Here is a 12,096-nt window from a genome sequence, read left to right as displayed (position 1 = left end):
GACTGTGGGAAAATCAATGGAGTGGTCTTGTTCATTGCCACAAACACCTACAACCGTTGTGGAGCTGTAGAGGAAAACGCAGCGTAACCGGTGGAGGGGACGTTTTGCTCCAATGAGGAAGGCTGTGTGACCGCATTATTGAACACTTGTGACGGTTCCGCTGCAGATGCTTCACCCACCGTATAATTATATCGTATGACATATCGTTGGCACGGGGTTCATTTGAGGCCCAACAGACATGTATTGTATTGCTACGTTCTCTGTGACTTTCTGCTGACCTGTGGTGTTAACCTCTGTGACCTCTCTTTGACCTGTGGTACTGACCTCAATGAGCTCTTTGACCTGTGGTACCGACCTCTGTGACCTCGCACTGACCCATGACCTTCCACTGACCTGTGCTTCTTCCCCTCTCCCGCAGGACGCCCATGATGGACCTGCTGATCCAGGTGGCCACGGCCAATAAGATCAGTCCGGGCGGTCACGTGATCCAGGTCATCTCCGACCGCAGTCACAGCTGTCTCAGCTACAAGCCCAGCACACCGATCGGTACGTATACTGAAACATACACCACCCAAATCCACTGCTGCGGTTCCATGTTTGTGCGCTGCGAGGTGGGACACTTGATCGGATGGTTTGTGCGATTGAGTAAACAGAAGTGCGGGAGGGTAGATCTAGATGGTACGATGACGACCTTGGATTACACCTTTTTGCACTCAAAATAGGCATCTTTTCATTCAATTTCGGCGAATTCCATTCAATTTTAGCGATCTCTCTATTCAAAGCAAATGAGAGATCGCTAAAATTGAATGCAATTCGCCGAAATTGAATGAAAAGATGCCTATTTTGAGTGCAAAAAGGTGTAGATTTAAACCTCTACAGCGGTTTGGTCTTGGGTGTAAAAGTCGGTTATTTGACACCTGTCGCCACTCGTATTTTAGTAAGCGAGTGGCTTATGATTTTTACTCGCGCTGAGCCGCTCATTTTTCCTTTCTGTTGCATTTGGATGGGCCGGCGCAGGTCAGACGCTGTTTTCGTCCAATGGATTCAGAGTCGGATTACGTCATTCGTGGGGTGATGTCAGTGAGTATAGTGACGTCACACCACTCCATCATGCCCGGACTGACGCCGGCCATTGATGCCTCCACCGTAGAGCGGAGACTGCGTCTGGCGACTTTGTTCGCCGTTCTGAGGGACCCTCGACCTTCTCACAAGAGGCCCTTCTCTGGTATTGTCGCTAGCTACGTGCGCTGGGTGTCTCGCAACACTCCCCTGTTGGGAGTTTACACTCCTCTCCACCGCTCTGCCACTCCACTCCACTCTGCCTCGGGCTATTATGACTATAGGGTCAATTGGCGAGGCAAGGCTTATAACCTTGCCATCGGTCATATCATCCGTCAGTCCATCAGACAGACTTAAACCATCGACAGACGGAAAGTCTGAGTGGCTGATCACTGATCATCCTAGCCCCGTCCGACTACACAAGGGTCATCTGCATGGACCCCATGACTCCCTCCGCGGCGCCTCGGTGGCCATTGCGCCAATTGAAGCGCGGTTGGCCGTAATGTGGTGCGATGAGACAGAAAGGATGCTGATCAATTCTGGCATGCGAGCTGTGACCGCCAGAGGGCACGGCGCAGTATCTTCCGTTTGGTTTGGATCTGGTCTGGGTGCAGTTCGCCTCTGCTCCTATACTTTCTGAATATGTTCTGAGAGGAGATTTTGATCGTGCTTACATAACTGTGCGATAGTTCGTACCTCCTGGCTGGGACGTCTTGCATCGACTTTTTACATATGCCCAACTTACCTCGATGGGCATTGGAGGCTCATAATTATGTTAGAGAGCATCAGTCTCATCATCCTCCCATGTCCGATGGCACCACGCGCCGTCTCACACGCTCCCACGCCATGTGAGTGCCGGCCGTGCAGTGAGTGCTGCAGCTTCAGAGTACGACGCAGCGAACCGTGCACCGCCCCCGCCCCCTCCCCACCCCTCCGGCTACTCCAGGGCACTTCTGAGGTCACTAACCGGACTACCAACGTCGCCACTGGCTGGTACACTGTCTCACAGCCGCATCTAATTGAATAGACGGCGCCGAGCGGCTGCAGCAGACTGCCCATTGCAACAATGGCAATGCAGCCGCGTATGTCCGGCAGATGGGCTACTCGGATGGATTTAGATGATAAGGAGACGCCATGAAGCTGAACTAATCCCCCGCCGCGTGACCACTGGAGACTCTGGGAATGCGGTGATGTGCTGAACAGTTTCCGCATCTGAGTTACCACGGGCTCTGATAGTCAGCATGGTTTGTGGGCTTTGAGTGGACTCAGCTGGGCTATTTTTGGTTATTTAGGTGGTTATTTGCACACTTCAGCACACTTCAGCGCTTTCTTGTCGTGCTTGTTTGCAGTTGCCTGAATTAGGATCGCAAGCTGTGTTGTTATAACCGCTATACATATGATTGTTTCTACGGCGTGATGTGATTTACTCGTTCTGTATCATTTCGTTGACGGTACCGTGTGAATTTCGTGTCATTGCAGGGACTTTGGACACCACCGCTCTCCGTATCGTGCCGAAAAACAAGATCAACGAACTTCCCAGTCGGCGGACTAAGCCGCCTCCCCAGAACCCGATGGCCGATGCCAAAATTCGCATCAAGGTACGGACGGGGACGGCGGGTGGCAGGGCGTTGCCGTCTGTCGGTAGAGCCTGTGGGGTAATCGCGGTTCAATCAGAGGCATGGCCCGGCTCAGTTGGAAAACGCTGCTGAAACTGATAACATAATGGCTAATTAGGTTTTGTTCAACACTTTTCATCTAAGTAATCGGAACTAAAGTATTCAAAACATTCAAAATTGAGAGCTGGTCAAATGCTGGAAATTGGAATCCATAACGAGAAAAAGGTTCGTCCTATGAGTGCTGAAGTTATTCACGATAATTATGTGAAACTAGCTTCCAGCCGTTCCTGCACCACTTGCCTATCTTATCAAAATCCTGCAAACGTCCAGGGTTGGGTGGAACAAATTGTGTCGTCACTTCGCTAACGCATTTCTTATGAGACACTTATAAACATTACTGGCGCTTGTGGCAGTGTCTGACGTCATTATTCTCGTTTTTGCAGGTGTACCTTCCGCGAAATCAGCTCTCAGCGATGAGGGTTTCACCGAAAACGCCGCTAGCTGAGGTTCTGGATCAGATCTGCAAGGACAAGAACCTGGACGTCTCCCGCTACGAGCTGCGCCACCCCGGTGAGTGAGGCGCCCGTGCTGCCATCTATTGGGACGGCGGGTAACTTGTAACAGCTTGGAGACGCCGACTCTACACAAGAGCGTAACTGTCGGCTCTGGAAAGGCGCTGGCGTGCAAATGGGACTTAGTAACTCCAAAATGCTGATATTTAGCGTCTGGATAGAATGGGAGCCACCTTTGTGTACAGTATGTTGCCAGTTCGTGACACTTAGAGACGAACTTAAATGTCGCCACCCAGATTCCATGGTAAGAGAGTAGACAAAAGGAAGCATGAGAACACAAGCTGGCTGGGAGACACAGGATGATAATTTTTATCTAAGCTCCTCTTCTAGACAGATATCTCTAGCGCTTATAGTTCCGTAGTCCCTTAAACATACATCCTGGTGCTTTACCATCCGTGTGCCTATTACTCGGAGTCTCGGACATCGTTAGCTGAATGCTAAGATTCGACGTCATTACGCGTCCTCGGATTATTGAGTCACTCGCACTGCTGATTACAATGTTCAGTCGCGATTGAAAGGCAAGTCAAAATTGCTTTATCGCTTTTAGTATAATGCTGCCCACTTTAAACGCTTAGTCAATGCTGACTGTGATTTTCATACGCACAAACGATTATGCGATTATAAGTCTCCGCGATAACGTAACTCTGATAGCTGATGATAGTGGGACGCATTTCCTCCAAATTCCCTGAATCTATGAGCAAACCGCCGCTTACAGCAGGCACGTGAGTGCTATCCTCCGTGGGGGGGGGGGGGCAGTCTCCGTCACCATATCTGACCTCTATGTGCGCCACATTCCTGTACTGATGTGAGGACGTGTCCCGCCGGCCGGATGGGACGACGATAAGATAGCCACGAGCTCGAGCCGACGTGTGACTCCGTAAGGATAGTCTGAAGGACGCTCTAAAGTCGGCGTTATACATGCGGCGGTGGCGAGGGAGCTAACCTAGAGTAACCCAACTAGAGAGCGTCGGCCTTTTTGAGTCAACAGCTGGTGGGTGATGGTGTGTCTACACTGTCCTTACGGTTATCAAGGTGATGTTTGCACGATGATGCAAACGCTTGTCTGTAGTGTTTGCCAAGGGATGTTGCATATGTTTGCGTTACCAACGCAGGATCGAGTACCGATGGACCCCAATTGCATAAAGTTGACCCTCTTCAGATAAGTGAGCAGTTTAATTAAATGTCCGTAGCTTGACGTGATTGAGTATGCGTGGCTGGATTTGCGCTCAGTATGGTCGATTGAAAGTGACAACTCGCAAAACAGCACGCATTTCGTCAAGAACTTCTTATATGGCTGTCCCAGGAAAACTTGTGCAGAGTGGTTGTATCTTCTTCTAGCCCCTCCTCCCCCCCCCCCCAAAGACGCACTGGACTGAAGAGAATTGGAGGGCGTTAGCGCGTCCCACCGTGCGTGCGGCAGCGAGGCGGCATTGCGGGGGGAGAGAGGGGGAGGCGTGTGTCCCCCATCCTCTGTCGGACTCCTCCCTCCACTCTCACTCTCGCCGGCCGCCTGCCATTGAACCGCGGATCCGCCGGTGATACCGAGTTTCCACTTAATGGGCCGTGTCCGTGTGTGATGTCGTCTCTGTGTCGCTACAGTCCCTCAAATCAGCATCCCTGCAGGTGTTGGCTACTCCATAGCATGTCATGATCTTCCGTGTTCGAGTTCTGACTGGCTGGGAAATCAGAATGATTTCAACAAGTGAACGCCAATGTAAACGACTACGTGTATACTCAACGTACACATGCTACCGATTTGGTGTGCATGATCGGTCACCTCTACTCTTCTGTCCACCCGCGCTGGCTCACGGAGAAAAGTCTATGCCTGCGTGTGCAGTTGCTCCGCGGGACACCGGCGGTGGGCAGCGGCCTCCTCCGCTGTGTGGTAGTGCCCGAGCCAGCTGCCCCGGGACTTATAGTTAGAACTGGCGCTTCTATGGACGGAAGGGATGACTTCTGACTACTGACGACTTGTGGCTGACCCTGTACGGCTGGCTCTTAACGGCTGCACGACTGACAACTATCGACTATAGTCTGACGTCTGATGACTGTTCGTAATTCCAAGTGCATATCTGGTCTGTGTAGCCCGTTAATATTTCCTGACCTCCATCTGCGTTGGGTGGGACACACCACCCCCGCTCCTACCTTCGGTCAACACTCATGACATTCAATCAGTACCAATGACGTCAGAACCAGTGCCTGCGTTTGCAGGTGGCTTAACTACTGTGTACCGGCCGCCACCCGGCTTTACTTAGGATTGGTGCGTGCATAACGTATCTTGCATGACGTCACAGATTCTAGGGGTGGTTTCCATCAGACGACTTGTGTGGTGACTGGTTGGGCGCGGCCATTTGAAACAGGACCCTTTTAGTGTATACCGTCACTTCTTTATCACCTATAGGCGAATATGCAAAGCATTATTATGCATCAGATGCGCTGCTTATGTTGCTGGTCGTGAATGTAATAGCTGGAAGACATGCACTTCCTTCTCGTGTTCCAGCGTTTTCTGGCTACCTAAGCCAGCCGCAATGCAGATTACCTGTTAAAAAATGGACGTCGTTGCTAGTTAGCATGTTTTCGCCGTGTGGAACATGAAACCTGCAATTTCTCCTGAATGCATTCATGCGGCTTACTTTCGGTTGTTGGTTCAGTGACTCGCTAGTGGCGATTCAGGCTGCATTTCCCATTCACTGCTAGAACATGCTACCTGTGCTTGAGACTTCCTTTGAATGAATGGCTCACTTATCTCTGTGCCCCGACTTTCGCTTGCTATTCCAATACGGCGCCCTCTCGGAGAAAAACACCTGTCCGCCCCTTGTCCCCTGTCCCCTTCCCGTTAATCTTCCGCGTCCGTTCCATTACGGTGTTTTGCTGGTCCATCTCTGGGACTCTGGCTGTGATGAGTACCGTTAGGTCCGTTCAATGGGGGGGGGGGGGGCAGTCAGTCACGTCCCCACCCGGGCCAAATCCATTATCCATTATCCGATGGAAGAAGTCATCGGTAGTCTTTCCGCGAGAGTTGATCGACGCTACAACGGATATTTCATGTCACCAACTCAGTTTTGCAAATATCCTATCTAACCCCGTCCTTATTTCTCAATTAGCATCCCATCCCGGCCCGTTTTATCCCATCACTTCCTATTCAGTCTCCCTCTCATCCCGTCCCGCCCAATCCTGTCTCGTCCTTTTCCATCCCATGTCCCATTCTTGTCCCGCATCCCACCGCCCCATCCCCGTCCCGTCCCGTCCCGTCCCGTCCCATCCCGGTCAGCTGATCGTCCGTCGGCGGCTCCCGCCCTCTGATTGGCCGGTCGTCTGATGACGCACGGCCCGGACGGACCGGCTTGCAGGCGGTCACAGCGCGCGGCGCAACGGCGGCCTGTCGCGGGACGAGCCTCGAGCGGAGAGCCCGCGCCGTGTGTCGTGCGGCGGAGTTGAGTGCCTCGCACTGCTCGGAGTGTGCGTTCTTGGAAGTGTGTGGTTAGCAGAGGGTGCGCTGCGTGCTTTGAAGTGTGTGAAGCGAGCGGGACCGCTCGAGGAACTGGTGGAGTGGAGGGCCCTCAACCCGGGTGGTCTAGACGGCAGCAGGTGAGAGGGCGGAGTGGTCTGGACCCGCCCTGACCGGCGGAGATCTGAACCCGCCCGGCTGACGCTGTGTGTGGTGGAGATGAGTGGCGGTGCCGGTCCCATTACCGGCTGACGTCCGAACGGGTCTGAGTGATCCCCGACCCGACCGGTCCGATCCCGGCCGGCCTGACCGATGGCTGGTGGTTACCGGTCGTGCCGTGACCGATTGGTCATTAACTGCTGGCTTCCGACATTCCTCCCCCCCCCCCTCCTCCGGTGGCCGGTTTCACTTTGATCAATTATCGCGAAAGACGGTGTGGCAGCGTGTTGTGCGCTTTCTCGCCCGTTAGAGCGCCGTGCCGGCCGCTGGAGCGGCGGTCAGCCCGGCAGAAGAGGCTCGTCCGGCGCCGACTGAGAAAGCTGTCGCTGCAGTGCCGGGCTGGCCTCTGCTTGAATGGCATTCAGTTGCAGTGAGCTCAGAATGCTGGCCGGCCGTGCAGCCTTGGAGCCAATCCAGGCGGGTCTTGGTCGCGCGGACGGTGATTGGTGTCATTGAAGACTCCTGCGAGTCACCAAGGGTGTTGTCACGGTTGCTTGGTGCACGCTGTTTGCATCTCTGAATGGTGTCCTATGACGACTTTCACCAGTCAAGGGTGTCTTCTGACGGCCTGTCACCTGCCACTATGACTGTTGTCACCTGTCACTGGTGTCTCCTGACGGCTGTCACCCGTCACTGTCCTCTGACAGCGGTCAGGTGACAGTCGCCGCGCGTCACCCCACGTGAGGCGGCGGCCGGCGCGGCGGTGGCCGGCCCGGAGAACCCGCTCCGACCGGACAGCCTCAGCCGGCCAAGGACGGCCAGTCGGGTCTCTTCGCCCCCTCCCCTGCCCGGCGCACGGACCCGCGGCGCTGGGCCCCCTGCTCTGTGTCCGACAGGCCGACCCCGCCCCACTTATGGTCCGGTCCCTCAGTCCGACCTCCAGCGTTGGACTCCTGACATGAGCGGTCAGCGGGACCCGTGTCACAGAGCTCAGTGCGGACCAGTGACTGCTGTAGCTACGAACCTCTCTCTCACTCCTCTCCTCGCTCGGTGCATCCCAGTCATGCTTTAAGCTTTTACTGCATGATGCACTGACGCAGTCTCATGTTCCACGACTATCAGTCAGCTCACCTCACCTCACAACTCGAGATCAGCTCACTTACGCCTGGATTAATTAACCAGGTGTGACCTGGATGACTGGCATCTCTCCAGGTGGCTATGTCTGACCTCTGCTCCCCAGGTGACCCCACCTGACCTCTGACCCTTTGCCCGAGCTGAGAGTGATGGACAGTCACGGTTCCTCATGTATCGCTGATTTACGATCCTCTCAGGCTCGCAGCAGCACCTGGCTGGTAATTTCAATGCGGCGACCTCAGTTGGCGCTTCTGATCGTGAATCTACCGACCAGAACTCCGTGCTGCGCCCATCCGGACGATCTTCCAGCCGCTCCGCTGATCCGTCGCGAGCGGACACGTTTGTCGACTGGAATCCTTGACCGGTCGTGTCTGATACGATCTATAAGGCGCCTGGGCCGCGCGGCTGAGGCGAAAAACTGGCCGCCGGGAGCGCGTCTCTGACCGGTCGGCTGAGACTGGTGGCTGTTGGTGAGCTTACAGCTGCATGCAGTAGTCGGAAAACGGGACTGTCTCTGAGATCAAGTGGTAGTTGAGCTGTGAATGCGTGAGGTCGGCGTTAGCTGGTTTGTGTTGTTGGAGACATGCGTGGTTTTATGCCAAGCTCAATGGTTATCGAACAGGATGCATTGTGGATCAGATTCAGCAAATTTTAATGAGGAATTTGAGCGAACGTATTGGGTGAACCAATTCAATGATATGGGTTCTAGCCTGCAGATATTTCGCATGGTAATCCATCGCGTTCCATGATATCTGCAGATAAGCACAGACAGCATCCCAACACTATTGAAACTGGTCCATCGAGCCCGCCCGCATACATTATGCAAATGCGAATAATGAGTACCGATGGCCTCGTTCGATCAAATTTGACATCAAACACCCTGAATTAGAGTGGGGGTGAAGTGTTAGCGTTAGTTGGTTCGAGTGTTTGGCTGAATTCTCGTTCCACGTTACGCCTGCGCGTCACGACACGACGACGCGGCTGTTCGAGGGAGAGACGGGGACCACCCAAGGTGTTTATTATTATGACACGCCTGCTTGCCCATCGAAGTTTCGGTTCCATTGTTCGTAGAATGCCGTGATGTTCTGGAGGGGTGTGTCTGATTTTGCCCTCTCCGTGCGCGTGTTAACCGCCCTTCCCTGGGCTGGCGGACCTCGCAGAAACAAGACACGCTTGAGCCGCCCATGGGCGATTCGACTGCCTCCGCCCATCGAAGGCGGCTCACCACCGCCCGCCGTCTCTGCCGCCCCCGCCCCCGCCCTGCACCATCCCCTCAACCCCTGACCCTTCCGTGCTACCGCCTCTTATAACGAGCCCCTGCATCCATTGTTGCATGTCCTTACGCACCAGTCAGTTTGTTTGCACCTGTCCGTCTGCCTGTCTGTTCTTTGGCTGTAACCCTTTCGCCCTCTCCTCGCTCTCGCTCTCGCTCTCGCTCTCGCTCTCTCTCTCCTCTCTCTCTCTCTCTCTCTCTCTCTCTCTCTCTCTCTCTCTCTCTCTCTCTCTCTCTCTCTCTCTCTCTCTCTCTCCCTCCCTCCCTCCCTCCCTCTCTCTCTCTCTCTCTCTCCCTCCCTCTCCCTCTCTCTCTCCCTCCCTCTCCCTCTCCCTCTCCCTCTCCCTCTCCCTCTCCCTCTCCCTCTCCCTCTCCCTCTCCCTCTCCCTCCCTCTCCCTCTCTCTCTCTCCCTCTCTCTGTCCCCTCTTTCTCCCCTCTCTCCCTCTCTCCCTCCCGTTCCGCCCTGACAGCCGGGTGGGTCCGGTCACGCCTGCCGCGGCCTCACGGGGTGCGCCGAGGTCACTCCCAAACGGACACGCACCCTACAGCTGACCTCACTGTAGTCTGGTGCTGACCAGAGAGGGATAGCCTCAGTCGGCGCTGGAGGCTGGTGCGGAAGTGTGGTGGTTGAGCGGGCTCGGGCCTCGGCTGGTGTGAGTTTTTGATTTGGTGTTTGGATTGTCTCAGCTTTGCTGTGGGTTTCGTCAATATTCTAGCTGAAACGGATTCTGCCGATAACTGAGAGGCAGTGAAATTGATATCGCTCAAACGTGCCTGGGATGACTGGCATTTGCCTACACGGGCTCGACATTGGTTTGATGTCATTTTTCCGTATTGCTCCGACGAAAGATCCAGCAGTGGGCGCCCGAGGTCTGTCAGAGGCTCCGTCACGGACGGAGTTACCGATCGCTGATTTCACGCGCGCCGGCTCCTATGGCTGTACATAGTCCAGAGATGGGCTAAAATCATCTGTACCAACCGACCATCTAATATGTGATCCAGCTATCTTTCCAGTATCCACCCAGACTGCCAACCCTTCCCCACTCTGATCGTTTAACTGAAGGCCTCCGGGGACCGCAGCTCTGATGGCGCTGTGATGGCCTTCCCGGTCAGGGGTCAAGGGTTATCTGATCGCCGCCGCCGTTAATCGGTCTGATTGGCGGTCGATACGACCGGCATGCCTTCCGGGGAGGATTCCCTCTGCCACATGCCGATGATGTTACTCAGTGACGTCAGTTTGGTGACGTCATATCTGCTAGATTTCCTCTGGCTGAAGGACCGAGTGGGAGGACGGAGGCGGTCGGCGCCTGCCCACCTGCATTAGCCGATGTTGATACTGCACAAGGCCACTGACGTTTCAGGCACGCTGAGGTCTACCGATAGCCGTACATACACGAATGGGGCGGCACTGCCCGGGAAATGTACCGCTATATGTGGTGAAGGCTGGTGCTGATCGAGAGATTGCTTGTTCCGGGTGTTTCCCTTCGCTAAGTTCGTGTTTTGACTGGAGGAATGTTAGCTTGTGTGGTGAGTTTCTAAGCAATCGCACCGCTTGGCCTTTGCCTTTTACGTTTTATTTGATTTTAAACTGCTGGGTCGGGTTTCGCATTGCAATAGTTTCAACTGTTGCGCTGAGTTTTCGCTCCTCACTGTTGTGCTGGACGTTTTATGACATTATTTTAAAATTAAACCTGGTATGACTTGTTAGCGGCTTAGTGTCCCCTCTGAACCTTCAACTCATATGACATCACCCGAGGCCAAATCGCTCCTTACAAGCTTGTCAGAGGTGTGGGTCTCAGCTCTCATTTTATCAAGTACCTGCAACTATCGAGTGTCAAGTGGCATTCATGATGACTTTCCCAGGTATGCGGCCTCTATAAGGCCACGCGCGGTTTTCCTCTGTGATTGTTCGCCTCTGACTTTATCAAGGTGCGCAATGCCTACAGAAGATAGATCCGTGTTGTGCCATTATCGTTTCCCGACTCATGTGACCACCTGGTGCCGGTTCGCGGTGCCGCGCTGATTGTGAAGTCCGTCCGACGGCGGTCGCTCTCAGATGTGCCGACCGAGGCGGCACTCTGACGGCAGAGGCTGATCTGTATCGAAACCATGACAAATGTCCAGCGCCGTCACCGGAGCGCAGCATGCAAATCCGCCGGCGAAAGTGTCCTCACTCCTCACTCGAAAGTGTCTCGTCGGAGCGCCGCCGCGGCCGGCCGTCGCTCCTCCGTCCCTCTTTCTGGCAGAGTGATAGGAAGTGCGCAAAAGGAATGTGTGGGTTGCAGGAACGGGAATAGATGGACGGATCGATGACAGTGCGATAGGAGAGATACGGCAGAGATAGCAGGTGGCATTGTCCGAGGCGTAGGTCACACGTGCCGCTGTAGTCATCATGTGACTGCGGGCTGAGTCAGCAGCAGGAAAATCGGCAGCCACCAGGCAGAGGCTGTCACGAACTCGTCCCATCTGCATTGCGGCCTAGCCAAGTGACCGCCAGCTAACCGGCTGTGTCATTTACATGTGTCCTTGATTTGCTTTATACGGGTAGCGATAGTATTGAACGGCGACGCATGCCGGCGTATTGCTATGGAGACTCCCTTCGACAGTCGCCAACTCCCTGCAGTCCTATCCGTCCGTCATAACCTGGCCGTCACGGGTTTCCTTGTGCGGTTTATCACGAGCTCCCTGTCGCTGCTGCGGATGCCACTGTTCCGTGTCTCTGCTCCGTGCCGGCCGCCGTGCCGCTCCGCTGCCAGTGAACCGGCCGGGACGTGGACCGCCCGCCGCAGCGGCGATGACCGTATGTGTGTGGGTGACCTGCTTACCGGCCGGTA

At 54.6% G+C, this 12,096-nt stretch overlaps 1 protein-coding gene across 4 annotated transcripts in view; it reads left to right on the top strand.

Annotated features, from left to right (window-relative positions):
• The window catches only part of LOC122385308 (proline-rich protein 36-like), an 88,813-nt gene that overhangs the window by 55,008 nt on the left and 21,709 nt on the right, over positions 1-12,096 (top strand). For 3 of the 4 annotated variants that reach the window (XM_043373484.1, XM_043373486.1, XM_043373483.1), the window contains exons 3-5: positions 419-546; positions 2,539-2,657; positions 3,119-3,245. In XM_043373484.1, coding sequence (XP_043229419.1) covers positions 419-546; positions 2,539-2,657; positions 3,119-3,245 — 374 coding nt within the window. Of the gene's footprint in view, positions 1-418; positions 547-2,538; positions 2,658-3,118; positions 3,246-6,620; positions 6,836-12,096 lie in introns of those variants that run through there. The other variant, XM_043373487.1, reaches the window with a different exon arrangement.

Source organism: Amphibalanus amphitrite, unplaced genomic scaffold, assembly GCF_019059575.1.
Source record: "Amphibalanus amphitrite isolate SeventyFive unplaced genomic scaffold, NRLGWU_Aamphi_draft 000214F_arrow, whole genome shotgun sequence".
Classification (NCBI taxonomy): Eukaryota; Metazoa; Arthropoda; class Thecostraca; order Balanomorpha; family Balanidae; genus Amphibalanus; species Amphibalanus amphitrite.
The sequence above is the reverse complement of the archived record's forward strand: the minus strand, read 5'-3'. Positions and strand labels throughout refer to the sequence as shown.